Genomic DNA, 19,723 nt, shown 5'->3' on the forward strand with positions numbered 1-19,723 from the left:
CCAGAAAGTGCTGGACTTCAGAGCTGTGAAGAAGTGATGATATTTGAAAGAGAAGATTGAAACGGATCTCCTCTGGAAGAAATCTTACCTCTGAGATGGGTGTCTGTCTTTTGCCCCTCCATAATTGCCTTGGGAAAATAGGAAATTAATTTCCACTTTGCTCCTCATTTTACAAACTATGGACCTTTAAGCTAACAAAGAGAGTTGTGGAGTGCGTGTTGCGTTTCAGACACACCGGACACCGTGGCAGGAGCCGGCTTTCCTAAGTGGCTTCGCCATTCATTCTCCAAAGAGCAGGATTGTGTGCTCCTTTCGGCCGTGTCGCGGAAGGGCGAACATGAGGCAGGGAAATCCCGGGAACGTCATCTAGTTGTCTGGCATGGGCTTTCTCCCCTGCTGCAACAGGCATGACTTTTTCTGTTGCTAAGTACAGGAGACAGAGCCTGAGGATGCCACTGGACAGCAGTCTTCAGGAACAGAGGCTTATGTGTTCCTATTATGCTGGAAGAAAACGTTCACTGCGCAGAAATGTGACCTGCTCCATGACAGATGAGAGCACAGAGGCTCTGAATTTAGCTCACTACTCTCAGATGCTTAGGCGGAGCCAGCCCTTGGCATGCACAAGTGAACTTGGGTATCTGAACAGGTGGCCGGCAGTGGAGGACAGAAGGAGCAAGGGTCGGACGGTGTCTTGGAAGGAGACAGTCCCTTCTTTACCCTCAGAGCCCAGCAAAGGGAAGGGCCCTGTGAACTTCGCTCATGGTAATAATGAGTTTCTGAGGACGACCTGGAACTAGTTTGGGGACTTGCTGTTTCTCCAGAGTCGGGGTAGGTGCTCAGGTTCAGCTAGGCACATCTTGAAACAAGTCTAAATCACCAGGTACACACTTCCCTGATGTATCCCTGTGAAGGAAGAAAGCTATCAGGTCCCATGGGAGGAAGTAATTCGGAGGATAAAAATCTGTGGGTCACCCTACTCAGGACTATGTGCATTTTTTTTCTACTAAAAAGGAGGAAATGGGGCATCTGGGTGGCCCTGTCAGTTGAGCAATCAACTCCTGATTTTGGCTCAAATTGTGATCTTTTGGTGTTAAGGGACGGAGCCCCATGTTGGGCTCCATACTGGGCATAGAGCCTGCTTAGGAGTCTCTTTCTGTCCCTCCCCCTTCTCTAAGAAGGAAGCAGGGAGGGAGGGAAAGAAGGAAGAAATGATTATATAATGACTTTTCGGTTATCTACAACTTAAGTGTCTTTCCCTGGAGGGAAAGACAAATCAGAAGAAAATCTCTTTAGGTGACTCGCAGAAACCTTAACACATTGGGTTGCACTTAGAAGATGGTAAATGTCCTGTGACCATGTGTGCAGCTCTTAAAAGGTGGTTGAGGGGTTTGTGGGGAGTTTCATGGTGTGTGTGCAGTCAGTGCGATGGGAACGTGTGGTATTGCTGGACTCCGAACTGCATACATTTGGTGGTGTTTGGTGACTCCCTGGTGGTTTTTGATGGTTGTACTTGGGTATCGAGGCAGTTCTCATCTGTCTTAGTACAATGGATACTGAAATAGTCATATTTCAAGTACAGTCTTAGAAAGCTTTTCATTTCTTTTTTTATTAAAATTTTTTTAAATTTATTTGACACAGAGATATATCACAAGTAGGCAGAGAGGCAGGCAGAGAGAAGGGGAAGCAGGCTCCCTGCTCGGTGGTGGAACTCGATGTGGAACTCGATCCCAGGACCCTGATATCATGACCTGAGCCAAAGGCAGACACATAACCCACTGAGCCACCCAGGTGCCCTTAGAATGCTTTTCTTTAACAGAGTTGCCACTTTTTTCTTTTTAACTAGGAAAAAAAACCCCGTCATATAAATGTCATACTTCATTCCGTGAACATGCCTCTTAATATGCTTTTCATTCTCTTTGAGAGTCCACATCATTAAAAGGCCCAGGATTTTCCCCCTGAGCATCAGCATTGACAAATCTATGTATCACAGCAAGTTGTCTGACTTCCTAGTTTCCCCCAGTAGCATTATTAAGCTTTCACCAAGTGAGTTTATTGTGTGATTATATTTAAACGCTCTTCGCCTTCTCTTTACATCTCATCAGCTGAAAATGAAACCCGTGTGCCTGTATTTTAAGTGCAGTAGTGGTTTGTGTAAAGGCGGCCTCTCTGTGTGTCCTCTGAGAGCTCTTCCTTCCTCTCTGGCCGAGGCCGATAAGGGATGCTCCTTCATCTGTCATGGGGCTGCGTTCTGCTCCCAAGAGTTGGACAGCGTGAGTGGTAAAGGCTGTAATACACACCCAAGCCCCTGGCTCACATAAATGTTCGGCAAATTGTGGTTCCCTTCCTTTCCCTTCTCTCCTGGGACACTTAACCCCCAGTTCCTTCCGTGTGTTCATAAGCACGTGTGTTTACAAAACTGAGAAAAGAGACTGTGACCTTCAACCACGAGGGTGCCCTAAGCTGCCATCTAAGAACCTGGCAATCTGAAAGGGGTATTTTGTAGACAGGCTGTGTGCCATAGGCCTGAATTTTCTTTTCTGATAATCCTCATTATTAGTTCAAACCCTTCTTTTTGGTTGGGGGTGGGGGTTGCTTGTTTTGAGGTGCTGGTCTGGTTTCACGTGTGGATTTGCATTTATACTATTTGATGAGAGCCTGTGGTTCTTTTCTGAATTCTGACTTTTACATTTTAGAAATCTGCAAATAGCAGAAGGCTACCACTAGGAGAAAAAGAACAGATCAGAGTGATTGGTCACAGAATTTCATTTTTCAGATAAAGTAAAAAGCATAAGAAAAGAGCGAAGCTGAAAGTTGACCCATTTCAGTTGATAGTCTCTCGCGAAGCCCGTTTTATGTTTGACGTTCTCTAGAACATTTTCCCTTCTACTTTGTATTTGTTTTTTCTTTCCTAGTACCCCTCACGGTGAGCATAGCTTACTTTTCTGAAATGATATTTGAAAAATGGCCTTGCTGCCTGTGCCCATATTTTATTCAGCATTTTCCTCCTGAGGACCAGGTCAAGTTCAGTTACCCCAAAGAGGGCAGACCAGAAGTCTGCAGGTGCGGGGATGTGAAGGCCTTTTCATTCCATCACCGTTTCTCACATTTACAAACTGCTTCATCATGAAGGAGTTCATCATCATTTAGCCCCCGGGATGCTAAAGCTCATAAGTTGGGTTTGCTCCTCTCTTGGCTGAGCAGGTATTTGTTTTTGGAGATTGGAGCAGACGCAAAAGATGTTTCTTTAAAATGCAAGCATTACGGTATTTTTTTTTTTTTCCTTTTAAGATTTTATTTATTTATTTGACAGAGAGAGACACAGCGGAGAGAGGAACACAGCAGGGGGAGGGGGACAGGGAGAAGCAGGCTTCCCGCTGAGCAGGGAGCGTGATGCGGGGCTCGATCTTAGGACGCTGGGATCATGACCCGAGCCCAAGGCAGCTGCTTAACAACTGAGCCACCCAGGTGCCCCGGCACCATGGCATTTCTGATCTGTCTTGTTGAAGTATTCCGAAAGCTCAGTTACACCAGGTAAGAGCGGTGAATTCACGGCACCAATATCTGGAGCATCCATGCTTGCCCACACTTGAACGGCGTGGCAGTTGTGAGAGCTAGAAATTAGGTCACAGAAGGTAAGGTATGTGTTTGCTGGGGTAGGATGAGGACCGAGGGCCCGCCCCTGCTCCAGACCCCGCCGCACGCCCTCCTCCTCTCCTACCCTGCCCTCTGCCCATGTCCCTGCAACTTCGAACAGATCCTGAGCCTGTGTCCCCCTTCGTCCTATACTATCAAAGTAGCAAACGGGAGGAAGGGGAGGAGGAGAGCGAGCCTGCCTGCCAGCGTTAGATCACAAACTTAAGCCCGCAGCTCTACACCTCGTGCTTTATACCTTGCATTTTTCCACCTTTGTTTAAATATTCAACCTGTCCGACCTGTTTGGGCTGAACAAGCTGGTGCTAGCAAACATCAAAACGTGCCCACTCACTGTCAACGTTTTTCTGATTTGTTAAGGAAGGTGATTAGCAGCAAATTCTGCCTCCCACCGCCACCCCCTCCCCCCCACTAAAAAGTAAGCAGGCAGCCCAGAAAGCTTAGCAGAGGTCCTCATCACAGCGAAGCCCTGCTCCCCGCCCTGGGCATGACTGTGTGCTAGAGGGCCTTGCTGCTCGGCCGCCTGCGGGGCTTAGGGCTGGTAGAGAGCTTGTTGGTCTTCAGTCGGGAGAGATTTTGTGTTGCTTTACACCAGATTCGGTTGCATAAGAGGTATCAGTATGTAGTGTCAACCCTTAGTCCTTACTCTCCGCGCTTATGTAACCCCGCTCGCTGGAGAGGACTGTTGCAGATTTACAGGTGGGAAGACTGGAGTTCCACGATGCTACAGGTTCAGCTGAGATTGGAAGAAAATCCTGGCCCTCTCTTCCCGGGTTCCTGTGGGTAGAGCGGTGTCCCACTTTCCCCTGCAGCCCATCGTTTGGGGATTCGGGTTCCCTCAGGCAAGCACATGCCCGTGTGTACCACATCCATCCCATTGGAGGTGCAAGGGGGTTGGGAACCAATGCCCTCACAGAGAAGGGGCCCTGTTGCCTAGCTGGGTTTTAGCAGGCGATCTTTTTTTTTTTTTTTTTTTTTTTTTTTAATTCATTTGTGTTCATCTTTTTTTCCCCTCTTACATCAGACACATGACCTTGGTCCCCCTTTCCTTCCTGGCTGTGTCTCCCTTGCCCCTGAAGAATACAGTGTGGCGTCCCCATAGTGGTGGTGACTTTCCTTTTGCCCGTGCCCCTTCTCTGCACCCAGCACCCACACCTTCCATTTCCCTCTGTGGCATGTGGCGGGCCATCATGACCAGCTCAGCCTGAGCGTTTCCTGTTCCTCTTTTGGAAGAGGCTGAGGAGTAGCCAGCAGTGAGTTGGCACTGCCTTACTGGGGAGATAGTCATCTCTTCCTCCTCTGCAGAAAGAAAAAGGATGTGAGTAACTAGGTGCTACTGTCTTTAAGAAAGCAAGCTAAAGCCAACTGCCTTCGGGGCTGAAGTTAGGAAAGGGTCTGGGAGACCACCTTTCCAGTCTGCCGTGACGGTCAGGACTGGGGATTGGCTTGACTGTAGATACTCAGCCGTCCGCTGGGGTTTGAGGTGGTACTGATTGCTTCCCTCAGAGCTAATGGCTCTGGGCTGCACTTCCAGAATGTCAACTTCCGGTGGGCTCCATCACCGAAGGCTGCAGCTCCGGGAGTCCCTCCTGGGTTTGGGGCCTTGGGCTGTCTAGGAGGGTTGAAGAAACGGAGGGCGGTTAGCCCAAACAAGGGGAAGAGTCCATTTTACAAAACCTGGCCGCCTGAGAAGATCTAAGGGACCATCAGGTGGGAAAGTGGTAATGTTCTACTTACTGTTTCCTGGTTTAGCACAGGGACAGCCCAGGCAGGCCGATTTTAGCTCTGCGTGAATGAGAGTTCTCTGTGGGTCAGAGAGCTCAACACATTGAACCTCTGATGTCTTTTGTTTGTTATTTAGGAATCTGTGATTTTATAGGGAAATACGTACTGTGTGTCTTTGTGGGTATTGTACACAGGTATCCAGGGAGCCAAATAACGTACAGAGAGTGTTCTGGCAGATTATTTTAGCAAAACAAGGGCAGGCAAAGGAAGGAGAAAAAGTGCAAGAGGGTTTAAGGTGTACCGATCCAAAGAACCTGTTTAGGAACAGGGTCTAGAATAAAGCTTTTGCAAAGGTTGATATTTATTGACATGGGCCAACAGCCAGGCCTCCCCTACACTGTATTTGAACACCAGGAGAGGAGGAAGGAGCTTTAGAATGAGCCGTGAAGGGCCCTCTGTTTTCTAAGTAAACCATCAATAACTGGAGAATGTTGTACTCCAGGATCAGTTCAGAAGGTAGGGAAAGGACTGTAATAGCCAGAAGGTTGCCTTTCTCCTCCTACAGGACAGCAGGGAGAGTGGGGCCTGCAAGGGACACCTGCTGCTCAGGCGTCATAACCCAGCTCTGTCCATCAGGGAGGAAGTGTGTGTGCTGGGGTTTTGCATGAGAGCAGGATAGAGAAGGAAGTGCCTTCACCACTGCAGGGGACCCCAGAGACAGAGGGCAGAATGGGGGGTCAGCCAGGATTGTACCCCGGAGTTAGCTGTGGGCCAAGGAGCGGTGGAGAGGGAGAAGCTTGGAAGGCAGCTGTCTTCAGCAACAGGGACCAGGACTCCTGGTACCCCACACTTACAGCTGATTCTTTGTCTTGGCATCCTGGTCTGATGTGTGCCTCCACCGGCACCACCAGCATGCCAGGCTGTGATCCACAGGAGGGGAGACATTCTGTACCCTTAGGGTGTGTCTCCCTGTCTTGCCGGGAAAGAGGAGCTTATGGAGAAAAGCTGATGGGGGATATGGTCTTTAAAGTCAGAAGACTTGGAGTGTCGCCGGCCTGTGGGGGCACGGCTGGGGGGTGGTGTATAATATCCGGGTGCTTGAGCAGAAGTGTTCCGAGAGCTCTGGGAGCAATCTGCAACAGCCATCCTGAGGACGGTAGGGAGACGCCTCTCTGAGGCACACACCTCACCACAGGCTGACTTCTAGAGCTTTCCGAGAGCGCTGTCTTCAGTCAGCGAGGCTGCTTACATCCACCGATGTCGTCGTCCGACCTTCCTCCACACCCAGGCACAGCTGGCGTGACCTGCCTTCTGGATCAGCATGATTGAGCGTGAACAACACCCGAATTACTAGAAGGTGGCTCTGAGCGCAGAGGTGGAACCACACTGGGAGTCAGATGCTTGAAGCCTTGCCAGCCTCTCCCCGGCCCCTTGTCCGCCTCTGTCTTCACTGCTCTCCCCGCCCCCTCGGGTGCTAGCATAGGCCTGGACTGACGTGCAGGTATCACTCCTGGCTCTCCGCCTCCAAACCCCTTCCCTGTACGTCTGTTACACAGACGGACAGGAATCTTTCTGGAGGCTGACTTCTTTTTGGCCCGAGATGCAGGTTGTGGAGCGGTGGTGCTTGTTAATCTGATTCATTCCCTCTTTTGGCTATCACAAGACTTTGTTGGAAAAGCAAAGCGAGCACCGGTAGGAATGGGGCTAGATCTATCATCAGGCTGCAGAAACCTGTCGGAGCCTGTCGACTTCAGTTTGGTGCACACCCCGCCCCCCCAAGCAGAACCGAGTGCTATTTGTGTATGGTTTGTGTCCTGTGTGCTGAAAGAGTGACCTTCCTTATAATGCCGTTCGCTCAGAGGATCAAACAATTCAGCTCCTGGGTTAATAAAACCTATGAAGAAATGAAGCAAGCAGGAAAAGTTAGCAAATACCAGAAGGGTCTAGATCTTGCCTGAACTTTGACCTGCTCAGGTAAACGGGGTAAAGTAGCTATGGAAGAACACGGCCGGTGTTAGCTAAGGAAGAACAGAACACGAGGATGCCTTCTAGTGGGTGATCCTTTAAACTCATTGAAAGTCTTCCAAAGGATCTGACCCCCCAAAGTAATTTTGAGAATATCATATTTCATCACCATTTTGGTGACATACTTACGCCTGCTAAACGTGTACAGCGTCTGCTGCTATATTACAGTGTGAGCCTTGGGAGTGGCCATGTGTTCGTATCCCCCAAAATGGCGACACTCCAGTTCGGTGGGTAACCGAGCCTGTGACCAGGATGAAGAGTTGAAGAAATGAACTGTGGTGCAGTGGGTCTCTTAGCTGAGCAGGCAGGAGTGTCACCTGGAGGGCTTGTGGAAATCCAGCATGCTGGGCCCTGGCCTCAAGTCTCTGAGTCTGCAGGCCTAAGAACTGGCATTTGTGACAAGCTCCCAGCTGGAGGACCGCAGCTTGAGACTGGCAGTTTGGTCCGCGTTTCACTTTGGAAACTGAAGGTGAGGTAGTCTAGGGAGCTTGTGTCTCCCCGGTGCTGAGTGGTAGAACTGGGATATGTCTGCACCGTCTCGGTTCTCAAGACCACCCCCAAGACTTCTCCGCCATCACATGGTCTCTGTTCTACGCCGTCGTCTTACCCAGATTTGCTTTGTCGGCTCCCCGAATTCCCACTCGCTTCTCTTGAGCCAGTGCTCAAGTGGTAAGAGTTTGCCTTTCTTTCCAAACCTGCAGCCTTACATGCCAAAGAGAGGTAAGCAGAAGGTTCCTGTATGTGGAGAGCTGGAGTGAGGGAGTTCAGGGAGGAAGAAAAGGATGTGCTTGAGGGGTTGGTGGGTCTCTGCTGAGTAACTAGACTGGCATTCAGCTCTTGTACAAGATGTGTTTGTGTAGCCAGGGTGTGTTCGGTGTCCTTAAGAACAGCCCCCCGTAGCTGAACTGGGTGTTTTTTACATTTTAGAAAATAAAGGATTACATTGACAAGAGGAAAATTTGAGTTGAAAAATCAGCATCCATGCCAAAATCCAACGTAGACCCCTATCAGTACTAAAAAGTACTTGGATTTAGAATTTTTTTTCCACTTTATTTGTTTTGTTCATTACTATGGAGACCTGCCTTCTTCCCCAACCCCCCCTGCCAGACAGACACCACCAGGCCCCCAGCCCGGGTGTTACGAATGGGAGAAAACTTCACTTGAATCCTCAAAGAGTTCTGATAACATTCCTTCCTTAGGCCATGGTGTGGCAGGATTTCTATGACTGAAGTGACATGCCTCTGAAGGAAAGTTCTAGAATTTTGTGCCAAAAGCAGCTTACTGTGAACATAGGTGGAGTTTTGAATATATGAACACAGATTTGTACCGATAATGGGAGAAATTCGCCTGGGTCCTCAGTATTCATTTTTTGGTGTTTTTCATTCAGGTCCCTTTACCACAGCCGTGTTTTTACAGTCTCCTGTCGAGTTTCCCCACATTAAACCCTAGGAAGGGCATTAATCATGAGGTTTCTTGGAGGCTGAGGACATGGCTGTAGAGAGATGGCAGGTGGACAGGTTTTCTGCACGTCCTTCATCCGTCCGTCAGTCCGGCCATTCAGCCGTCTGGCAGTCGACCACCCACCAGGTGCCACCGAGGGCCAGTGCTATGATGAAACTTATTTTTGGTTGAGGCTGAGGAAACAGTCAAACGAGTGAAATACACTGTATTTTCAGTTTCTGGTATGTTCTTTGAGGAAGGTGAAACAGGGTCATGGGTGTGAGAGCCTCTGTGTGAGATGGTGGGATGCTTGTCATGGAGTCTGAATGGCGGGCCCCAGCCCTCGGGATTTGGGATAGAGTAGCGGAGGCAGGGGCAGCGAATGTACAGCCCTGGGTCCTCTGTCCCACAGAGAACTCGTATGTCCCAGAGGGCCTTGAGATCAGGATAGGGGTGTCAACAGATGAGGCCTGAGAAATAGGCCAAGGCTCGCTCAGTTCTAGGAAGGGAGCCGTTGGAGGCATTTAACGAGCAGGGGAGTGGTGTGATGTGAGTGGTGCTTTAGAAGCCCCGCCTGGCTGCGCTGTCGGAAGGAAGCGGGGCAAGAGGGAGATCAAGGAGGTCATTTGAAATGTTAAAATGCGGCCGGCCGTTGCATGTCGGTGTTTCTGCAGCGTACCCATCGTGAGTTCTCATGGTACCTCAGTCCTTGTGCATAAGTCCCTGCACATTTGTTCAACTCTGGTTCTTCAAGACCAAGTCCTCGGAGTGGAATTGCTGGAATAAAGGGCATACATATTTAAAATCCTGCTCCCTGTTGCTCAGCCGCATTGCAGAAAGGTCCGTTCCATTTTTGCTCCCATCAACAGTGCGTGAGAGCAGCACCAACGCCGCTCATGTCTCAGCCCTGCCAGTCTGGCAAATGAAAAGGTGGAAAGGGCTCGAGTGTAGAGTGGAGGAGACGGGGCTCGATGGCTGTTGGAGCGAAGAAGTCACGGGGATCTTAGTTGGAGCTGAGGGTGTGACATCACCGTTGAACACACACATGGGAACCCCAGCTCTGTTTACACCACCTGCAGAGGTGGTCACCCCAGTCCTGTGCCGTGTACCCTCAGACCACAGCCAGATGGCCACTCGTTCTGATCCAGCATGGCTGAAGAGAGAGCCATGCACTGGGGCACATCCCAAGGTTAGGAATCACCAGTATGATTTGGCAGAGCCTGAGGGGGCTGGCTGGAGGAGTTGGAGTTGCCTAACTCCACGAAGAGAAACTTTGGAGAAACGCCGTAGTCCTCTTGAATTAATGGAAGAGCTGCCCTCTAGGAGATAACGTAGACTTGATTCGACATTGCCCCCGAGGACAGATATGCATTTAAAGGAAGGATGGGATTTTTGGCTCAACACGGAAAAGATGGTTTTAATAATTAGCATCGTTGAAAATGGAAAAGTGTTCGAGCATCATAAAATGCCAATCTGTCTGGTACGCTGGGGGCTTTCTGTGCTGGGGGGAGGCTGGCTAGCATCTCAGCTCCCTGCCAGATCTGAGGTTCACTGAAGTGTACGGGTGCTTAGGGTATGTAGAAATGAGAAGCATTCGTCCTTGAAATAAAACCTGAGAGAAAAACAGATGCAAGCCTTCTAAAGAAGAGACAGAATTGCCCTCCCCTCCAGCCTTCCTGTCTGCATTGGCCACACTCTGGGGGGGAAGAGGCCATTACTCGCTCATTTTGGTGGCACACCCCACTTCCTGTGAGCGTTCGGGAGGAAGTGGACAGTTAGTGTTGCCACTCCTGCTGTCAGAGCCCAGGGAAGAAGGGAAGGGGCCAGGTTACACGATGTCTCAACTACACATCATATCCAGCTTCAGAAACAGCTGAAGCCCCCAGACCCTGGCAGCCGGACTCTGGACTGAGTTGAGTTCATGAACCTGCAGCTGTTGGTCACCATGTTGCCGAAGGGACAGACTGGAAACTCCCCAATCGGAGATTGAACCCCAAAAGGGAGCAGCATGCTGGAGCTTTGAACCTGAAGCTCCAAAGGGCTCAGCCGGAGAACTAGAGTGCCTTGATGTGCTTGCCACCAAGCCCTCTGAGACTGCTTTGATCTGGTCTCCTTTTTCTGCCTTTAGCAATGATGCAGCTCAAGGGCAGCCCAGATTTTCAAAAGAAGACAGAGGCAGAACTGGGGGTGGAGAGTGATCTCTTTCGTTTTCTTGACATTGGGCTAGAGCTTGGTACCAGGTGCGAGGTCTTGGACCACAGTCATTTGGAGAGGAAGTGTCCAGGGTCGGGCTGGAGCCCTGAGGTTCCTGCCAGTGATCCAGAACACAGATCGAAGGCTTGGCTTGAGGCAGTCTGGGGGGAGAGCCCAAACGCAACAGCAGGCACACTTGGGTCCATCCTGGCTGTGAGGGCCCGGGCGTGTCAGCCTCTCCTCTTGCGCGGCCTCGTCTGCAGAGTGGGCATGAGGATCCGTAAATCCCCACCAGGTCCTCGCTGTGTGCTTTCTGCTGTCCTTCCTCGTCCTCTGCTCTGTGGAAACCGCTTCCAACACACCCCAGAACTAGGTAATAAAGGTGTAGCTTGAGTGAGTGAGTCCCTTCTGGTTGTCAGAGGTGGTTTGTGGCCTCCTGTTCATGGGCACAGGTCACCTGTTGGCCGCAGAGAAGGCATTTGTCTCTCACTTGATGTTTTAGTGATTAGTTGAGAGAGTTGGTGCTAACTTACATCCCATGGTATTTTTCTTACTTCCTGAGTTTTTAGGTGCTTTAAAACATTTTATTTTTACATTTCTAAAACTGAACTATGCGATACAATAAATAATCAACCTTGCTAGCCTTTTCCTTTTTCCTTCTAAACACTGATAGTAAGTCATGTTCTCTAAATCCCAATCAGCTTGGAATAGAGAGGGTACTTAGAATGAGGCTCTTGGTTCCCAAGACCTTTCCTGGGGCTTTAGATGGCCAGGAAGTAGTAATAAAGCATTCTTCCCTGATAATCTCAGCAAAAAATTAGGTGGGCATGGGCTTGGTGGTTCTCTTCCATTTTCTCCTTTAGGTTTTCCTGCTCCACCACACTGACCTGCCCTCCACTCCCCACCCCGAGCCCCCCAACCTGGAGAACAGAGGTTTGGCCTGAGGCCGGTCCCCTCCAGGGCAAGGCCACATCCCACCCACTGGTGGCTTTGCTGGGCTGGTGCTTTGTGAGCCGGGGCAGATAGGGCTGGTGTGGGGGCCCTCTGCCTCCTAAAATATGTCTGTAGAATGGAATAGGAGATGCCCAGGGTCTGAGCCCCGCACACCCGTGGGTAGCACAGGGCAGGATTGTCAGGGAGGAAAGGACTTATCGCAACTGTCTCTTTGCACCATTGGCCCACGCACCTGAATTGTCCTGCTTGCCAATTACAGGCTTCTTAGCCTTGTCAACCCTGGCCTTTCCCCTCTAAAGAAGGAGCTGAGCTGAGTTGCGCTTCTTTCTGGAAGTGTGACAGGACCGCCTGGAAGTGGGACTGAACGCCTTGCAGTCTCTCCCCTTTCCTGTGTACTTCCCAGTGAGATAATCCAATGAAAGAGTTCTTTCTAAGAAACTGAGACTTTGTTCCTACATCTGGCACAGTTTAACCCCCAAAGACTATGATGGTGATGACGATTGTCATTAGGAAAACCAAACTTTTTATGTCACAAAGGAAGGAAATTGAGACTGACCATCTTTTTTGTAATACCTCTCCCTCCTTATGGGCCTTGGGACCGTGTACTTAGGGTGTTTGCTTTAGAACGTTCCAGTAAGGCCACTTAAATCAGGCCACCCATTAAGCTTTCTTTGCAGAGCAGACAGACAGACTGTATGTAATGCTTTCTCACACGTGTGTTCCCGGCCCTGCAGATGTCAGGGTCGCGGCGTGCAGCTTACTCATTGCCTTGCCCCCGCTCCGCGCACCATCTGTAAATCCGTGTAACACCGTGAACAACACGGAAAGCCTTTCAGGTTCACTCCAGACAGGGGCTGCGTTAGCACTTGTCAGATTTGACCCCCAGCGTGCCTCCTCCGAAAACAGAGGAGAGCAAGCACGTAGTGCCGGCGTGTGCGAGGTGGGTTCTGGGGGCGAGTGCAGAGTGATCGCTCGATGTGTGAGCTGGCCGTGTCTGGGGATCCCTTGTCCTGTAGAGTGTGTGTCCTGAAGTAGTACCTCTCATCTGAATACGTACAAGAGGCAATCAGATGGTTTTTTCATCTCACTGGTGTCAGTGAAATTCAGAATATCTTCCAACAGACAGCAAAGCGTTGAGCGACATTTTTGGATAACACCTGTGAGAGCTTTGTGGAGGGCTTCAGGGAGATCATAGAAGGCTTTATTCTTTTTTCTTAGAATGAGAGGTTAAGCAGTGACTTTTTTTTTTTAAGATTTTTAAAAAATTTATTTGATAAAGATCACAAGTAGGCAGAGAGGCAGGCAGAGAGAGAGGGGGAAGCAGCTCCCCACTGAGCAGAGAGCCCGATGTGGGGCTCAATCCCAGGACCCCGGGACCATGACCTGAGCCCAAGGCAGAGGCTTAACCCACTGAGCCACCCAGGCGCCCCCGTAGAAGGCTTTAAAAAGAGAGTGGTCACTGTATAAATCGTACTGTCTGTCTTAAAGAAAATTCAGCCAACACCTAAACATATTATACAAAAAACATGAAAAATTTAGAAGAAACCAACCAACTCAGTTTTTTGCCAAATCACAGTGTGTGTGTATGTGTGTGTGTGCTTTCCAGACATATGAAGATTCACGAGAAGGACCCTAACAGTGCTACAGCTACGGCCCCCCCATCCCCACTGAAGCGTCGGCGGCTGCCCTCCAAGAGGAAACTGAGTCACGATGCCGAGTCAGAAAAAGAAGACCCAGCACCTGCTAAAAAGGTTCTTGCCACCACTACCACGCCCCTCACCGACTTGCACCGATGTGCCTAACCACGGGACTCCTGGCAGAAATACCTCTAGTCTTTATTCTCACAGTCTGGGGACTTGGCAGACAATCCTGCGCTTTTAATCTATGTCTTCTGACACTGTTTTTGCAAGGTGTCTGCAGGAAAGCATTCCCCGTGTGCACTTCCTCTGTGGGCCCCGCACGCTGAGCCCCGCGACGGGAGGAGCTTGTTTCGTTGCTCTGTGCTGTTTGGTTTCTCCAGCTGGAGGGGAAGCTTATGCCGTTAGGGACTCCTGTGTTCTCTGTCCCTGCCAGACACCGGGTGCTCCCTACGCGTGGTTGGAATGAATGAGTGGGTTGAGGTGGGGGTGGAAGTGTTGGGGGAGGATTTGCTGCGTGGATGAAGGACTGGTGTGTGGCCTCCCCGTAGATCTGGACTGAGTATTGGGCTTCTCTGCTGAAGCAGACCCGTATGGGAGACCTCCTTCATGACTTCACTTTTTTCCTTTCCCCCCAAGATGGTGGAAGATGGGCAGCCGGGGGACTTGGAGAAAGCTGAAGAAGTGTTTCACTGCCCCATATGCTTTAAGGAGTTCGTTTGCAAGTACGGACTGGAGACCCACATGGAAACCCACTCAGATAACCCACTAAGGTAGGAGAGGGGCTGGAACGCACCTGTCGTCTGGAAAGCTTTTTCTCATTCCGGTGCCCTCAGACATAGGGCCGGTCCTCACTCCCTCGTCCTCCAGACTGAGCTAAAGGGATTTGACTTGGGTTTGGTGACAGGCCAGGCCCTCGGAGCAGTTGTGAGGGCCCGGTGCATGGGGCATCCCCTGTGACAGGGGACTTTGGGGCAGCAAGCATATTTTCTGTGACACAAGAGGTGTTGCAGCCCAGGTGACTGTTAGTTGTGCAGGAGCGTGTGGTAAGGACGGGAGGGCATACCAGCTGCTCGTTAGTGTTTTGCCTGGATCAGACTGGTAGCACAGAAACCTTACAAAAGCCTTGAGGGGTAAGAAGGCTTCTGCTTCCTGCAAGACCCTCGACCGAACATGAAGCCCGACACAGGCAGACAGCGAGAGGTGCAGGTTCTGCTGGTCTGGGTTGCTGGCTCCAGGTTTGGGGCTCCTTCCGCTGCCCAGGCAGAGACGGTGGCTGGCAAGGACTCTTCAGCGGTGCTCAGGGCCGGGCTGCGGACGGGGTCCCTTCGGCTTTCCTTCCCCATCTCGCAGAACTTTCTCATCAAGCAGCAAGTCCCGTGTTCTTAGTGACAGACAGGCTTGGAACGGTTTTGGCAGAATTGCCACTTTTAAAAAGGCTACTGCTGTGGTTTTTAAGCACCAAGAAGAACCAGAGGCCACAGGGGAGCGACCGGATCGGAAGGTGATGTCCTGCAAGGCGCGGCTGAGGCTTCTCTCAGAACAGGGCAAGCGCGTGCACGCTCGTGGGGCTGGGTTTCAGGAGACAGCTTGGGAGCCAGAGTCTGGACGCCTGTCAGACTCACCGATGTCTGGACCCGCTCTCCCTCTCAGGACACGTGTTAGGTTGTGACTTGGGAGTGAAGAATCAGGGGAAAAGCCTCACTGTGTGGTAATGAAATCCGCCTCAGATAGCATTATACTTCCTCACGTTCGCTGGATATTTTTCCGTTAGGAGAAGAAAGAATGAAGAGTTTAAACTGCTGAGCCATTGAGGTGCTACAGAATGTCTTTTCATCACTCCCCCATCTCGGGAAAGTGCCTGCTGGCCGCATAGCAGAGGCTGGTGGTCAGAACTCCCGGATCCCACCTTGCTCTCGAGGGACCTCTGCCAGCTGGCCGTGACCCTCATAATCCCCGTGTTCCTTTTCAGGCCTTAGATTCCTGCTGTCCTTCTGTCCACCAGGAAAAGGCACTTGGCCCTTCCTTTTGCAGGCCCTGTCCTGAGAGATGCAGGAATATTCATGGTCTCGTGAATGTCCACAGCATCCCCAGGATGTGGGGTTGTGGTGGGCAGCGAATGTTGATGGCTTTCTCAGCTGAGAGCCTGAGCAGACAGAGGTGAGGCCTCACGGGGTGAGTTGTGGGACCCCAGCCACCACCCTGTGCCCCTGCCAGTCAGCCATGGGACTGGGCACTACAGAGTGGGAACGCACTGCGCGTCTCGGAGCTCCTCTGGGTGTTTTATTTCACTTGGGATCACATACCATCTTAGGAACAATCCATTTGCCCCTTCTAGAGAGTCCCATCCTACAGAGAGACTAATCAGACTCTCGCGAGAGAGATGGGGGCCGCCGGCATGTGTACAGCACGGCATATAGCAGTGAGAGCAGAAGCTCGAGCCTGGAGGAGGGGCTGGCTTCCCCTGGAGCAGGGCCTCCCAGACCAGCACCTGCCCCAGGGACGGGCTGGCCTTGCTGCTCTGAGGTGGGGATGGGAAGTGCATTGGATGCTGCTCGTCCTGCTCTGCGCGCCTTAGTGGGTAATTCATGTGCCGTGTCCCCGAGGCTATGGCGAGGCAGATGCACCGTGAAGTCCTGCCTATTCTCCTTGCCTGCTTGGGAATGATGGCTTCTGTCTGGTGAGGGGTTGCCCGGAACAGCGTTGTAGTGGGCTGGGGACTCGGCCCCGATCAGCCGTCTTCCACCCTGCTGGAGCCCCTGGATGCTGTGCCCGCAGCGCATCCGTTGTGAGGGGCGAGCCAGCCGTCCCCCGTCTAGTGGCTGCTGCGATGTGGGGTGGGGCTTGCATCTGGAAACCAAAGGGACTTGATTATAGAACATAGTTAATTCCCCTCTTGTCCTCTCTGCTCCGCTGTTCCACATAATAGCCTGCTATCAGAGGAGGCCGTGGGGGCAGGCAGGAGCCGGCGGGGCCCAGCCAGCCAGTGAACTGTGACAGGAGCCGGTGGGAGAGACTGCTTGTTAACCCAGAGCTAAAATAGACACCGACTCCATTTGCAAACCCCAGCGGCAGCAGAACCACAGTGGGATGCTACCGGCTTAAACAGAAAGTTTGTAACTCAAAACAGCTGTTGGCTTCTCGCTCTCCTGCTCTGACCACCCCCCGCTCCGTCCCCAAAGCTGGCAAAGTGCCTATTGTCCCTTAATAGAAAGTGTTGGAAGTCCAAATGGGTGTAAACGCCGAGTCTGTTCCCCATTCCTGTTGCAAGTTCACAAAGCTGAGTATAGAGCGAAAGGCAGGCAGGAAGCTGCTTGTGGTGGTTGTAGCTCTTCGTGCCGGGTGTTGCTTGGGCCCTGACATGACCAGCACTAAATTCGCAGCCCCCTAGACAAGGGGGAGCGGCAGAGAGCTGGCGTTTGGAATCAGACGGTGATGGGCAGAGTGTTTTAAATGTTCTACTGGTCACCTTTTAGAAAAGAAAAAGAAATAGGCAGAACTGATCATGCTCGTAGCAACAATACCAAAAATAGAGTGTCAGTGTACAATCAGTGTAAAAACTGTTGGTGATGCGTTTCGCATTCCTGGCTACACACAGTCCGGGTGTGGGGTACAGTCATGGCCCCTCTGAGTCTGAGCCAGCCACGGTTCAGGTGTGCAGAGCCCACTGCACAGATGCAGGCCAGGACAAGCCGCCTACAGCGGGGGTAGGAGGTGCCTGGAGAGGCCCCTAGTCTTGCGTGTGAATGACTAGTCTAAGGCTAGCGGGGTTGGGGGGTGGGGTGGGTGCTGGGCCAGGAGGGGTGACAGCTGGCGGGTTTCGTGGCTCTGGGGCTGCTGCTGAGGGCAGAATTCAGCAGAAGTTATTGTCTGATGTTACATGGCTTCTTGATGAAAGAAATGCAGATAATAAATAATTTTTAAATTATTTCCATTAAAATGGATCCAAATGATTGAGTGCTGACTGTGTGTCAGGCACTTCACCAGACTTGAAGGGAAAAAACAGTGATGTTGGAGCCAGGGCCCCTCGAGGGCTAGTCAGAAAACAAGGAAGTGGGCAGTTACAAAACACGGCAAAAGGGACATGTTCGGGGCCAGGAAGGACACCAGGAAGGTTTGCAGAGGGAGCCTGAGCAGTCAGTGTAAAGCTTCCCTTGACGTTTTCCACGGGACGAGCTGGGGTGGTACCTCACGGTTTCCTCCAGGTGGAGGCTGTCCTCCGTCTGATCAAGTTCTTGATCTCGGTTATCTGGAATCTAGGTCAGGAATCAGTCTTTGGGGAACACGAGTAAGCTCTCAAGGGTACAGCCTCCCTGCTGTAGGTGGGCCTGTCCTGCACAGTGAGGGTACGTGTTGTCACAGGCGTGCGGGCCAGGCCAAAGGCCACCCCCTCGTCCTGGTGGTGGAGCAAGGTACCAGAACCTTCTTTCTTCTGCGTTGTCAAGTGTTCCAAGGAATGCTTGGCTCCCTTTGCTGTAGCCCCTCCCTGCACACCCTATCACCTGCAGGGAGCCTCTCAGACTCATTGACATGGTATTGGTCCCACACTTAAATGTCATCCTAGAAATAAGGAAAGAATATAAAAAATAGTCATTAACATCTTGTATTGAAGAGTCCCAGCCACCTGTGGCTTGGCCAGGTGGAGGCAGGTTTGAAACCGTGTTGGGAGCTAAAAAAGGGGGGGGGGGGGTGACGTGTGTGGTGTGTGTGTGTCTGTGTGTGTCTGTGTGTGTCTGTGTGTGGTGTCATCATTGTTGCCCCCTTGCCCCCACGGCCAACCTGGAAGTTGGAGACAACATTGTCATGATGTCCCCTTTCCTCCCTGCCCGAGGGCCTCTCCCAGGGCTCAGGCTATTGAGAGCCAAGGTGGCCCCCAGCTTCTGTGCTCACCCCAGCCTGTCCGCTGTGAAGTGCCTCGGACCTGCCCCGACTTCACGCCACACTGGTTGGTTGAACAGTCTGGCCAGGGTGTCAGGACGCGGTGTGCAGTCTGGTGGATTCCTGGGCGTGGGGAGGGCAAGTTGCCGCCCGCCACTGGCCAGGGCCCTGTCACAGGGCCCTCACTGTTGCTCCCAGCAACTGGGAGAGATTAGTGCAGCTGTTGGATGTCAGTTCTCGGGCTGGGAGGGGAGGGGAGGGGAGGGTGGGCACCAGGGCAGGAATGTCTGAGCCGGGTGGGGCTCCCAGGAGAGGTTGTTTGCATTTACCCCTTTCTGCCTCTGGAGACTGAGCAGGAGAAAAATGAAGCATGAAATCCCTTTAAAAAAGGAATGTCAGTCTCTGGATTAAAACTCTGTAATGAGCAAGAAATTCAGTATCTCAAGGAAGTAGCCCGGTGAGCTCAGCTTTCCCAGGAAGGTCTCTCCTGGGTTCTGATGACAGGGTCCCGGCCTGCTGGCTGCTCAGGGAGTAGGAGTGTGAGCCACTGTCCAGTGTCCAGCCATTAAGAGTGTGCCGTGGGTTGGAGAAGGAACTGGGCATCTGACAGTCATTGTCCTCTGAACAGAGTCGTGGAGTCAGGGTTCTGCCGGCCAGCCCCATCCCAGCCGGCCACCTAGTGTGTCCCTGGCCCCCAGGCGAGCCGAGCTGGTTCCCCGGCTGGAAAATGCATCTGTGGTCTGTGGTGAGGAGGAAGGGAGCAGCAGCCCTCGGATGGGTATCCTATTTCAGGGAAACTGAGGCGTCCTATTCAGGGGCTTCTCCCAGATACTTTGTATTTGACAAGAGAACAGGAAAGCAGTCTGCCCTTGAGTCGTCCTTGTCATCAACAGCCCCTTTCATCTAGCTTTGCTTCTGTAAAGGTTGGGAAGCTGAAGAACCGTGTAAATTTGGTGTGAGTCCTGCCCACCGCATTTTGTAATCCAGCTGTGAACGCTGGATAGTTAGAAGCTTGAAGGGGCTGGATAGCTTTTAAATAGTAGAACCACACATCCTTTTCTTAGATGTTTAGAGAAACTGGAGGTTCTAAAGGGATGTTTCCTAATGTTTGAAATTTGCCAAAGCAGGCTTTCAAAAATTAAATATATTTAGCGTAGGAAAATATATATAATTTAAATAAAAACCGTTCTTGGTGGAGGTCCCCTGCCCCTTAATATCCG

The 19,723-nt window shown here is 51.4% G+C and overlaps 1 protein-coding gene across 8 annotated transcripts in view; it reads left to right on the top strand.

Moving 5' to 3' along the window:
* RREB1 (ras responsive element binding protein 1) overlaps positions 1–19,723 on the top strand; it is a 127,348-nt gene that overhangs the window by 77,247 nt on the left and 30,378 nt on the right. For 5 of the 8 annotated variants that reach the window (XM_032341025.1, XM_032341023.1, XM_032341026.1 and 2 more), the window contains 2 exons: positions 13,595–13,739; positions 14,265–14,398. In XM_032341025.1, the coding sequence (XP_032196916.1) occupies positions 13,595–13,739; positions 14,265–14,398 (279 nt within the window). Of the gene's footprint in view, positions 1–3,434; positions 6,878–7,493; positions 7,871–9,287; positions 12,929–13,594; positions 13,740–14,264; positions 14,399–19,723 lie in introns of those variants that run through there. The other 3 variants (XM_032341030.1, XM_032341029.1, XM_032341028.1) reach the window with 3 other exon arrangements.

This window comes from Mustela erminea, chromosome 4, assembly GCF_009829155.1.
Source record: "Mustela erminea isolate mMusErm1 chromosome 4, mMusErm1.Pri, whole genome shotgun sequence".
In the NCBI taxonomy this organism is placed as follows: Eukaryota; Metazoa; Chordata; class Mammalia; order Carnivora; family Mustelidae; genus Mustela; species Mustela erminea.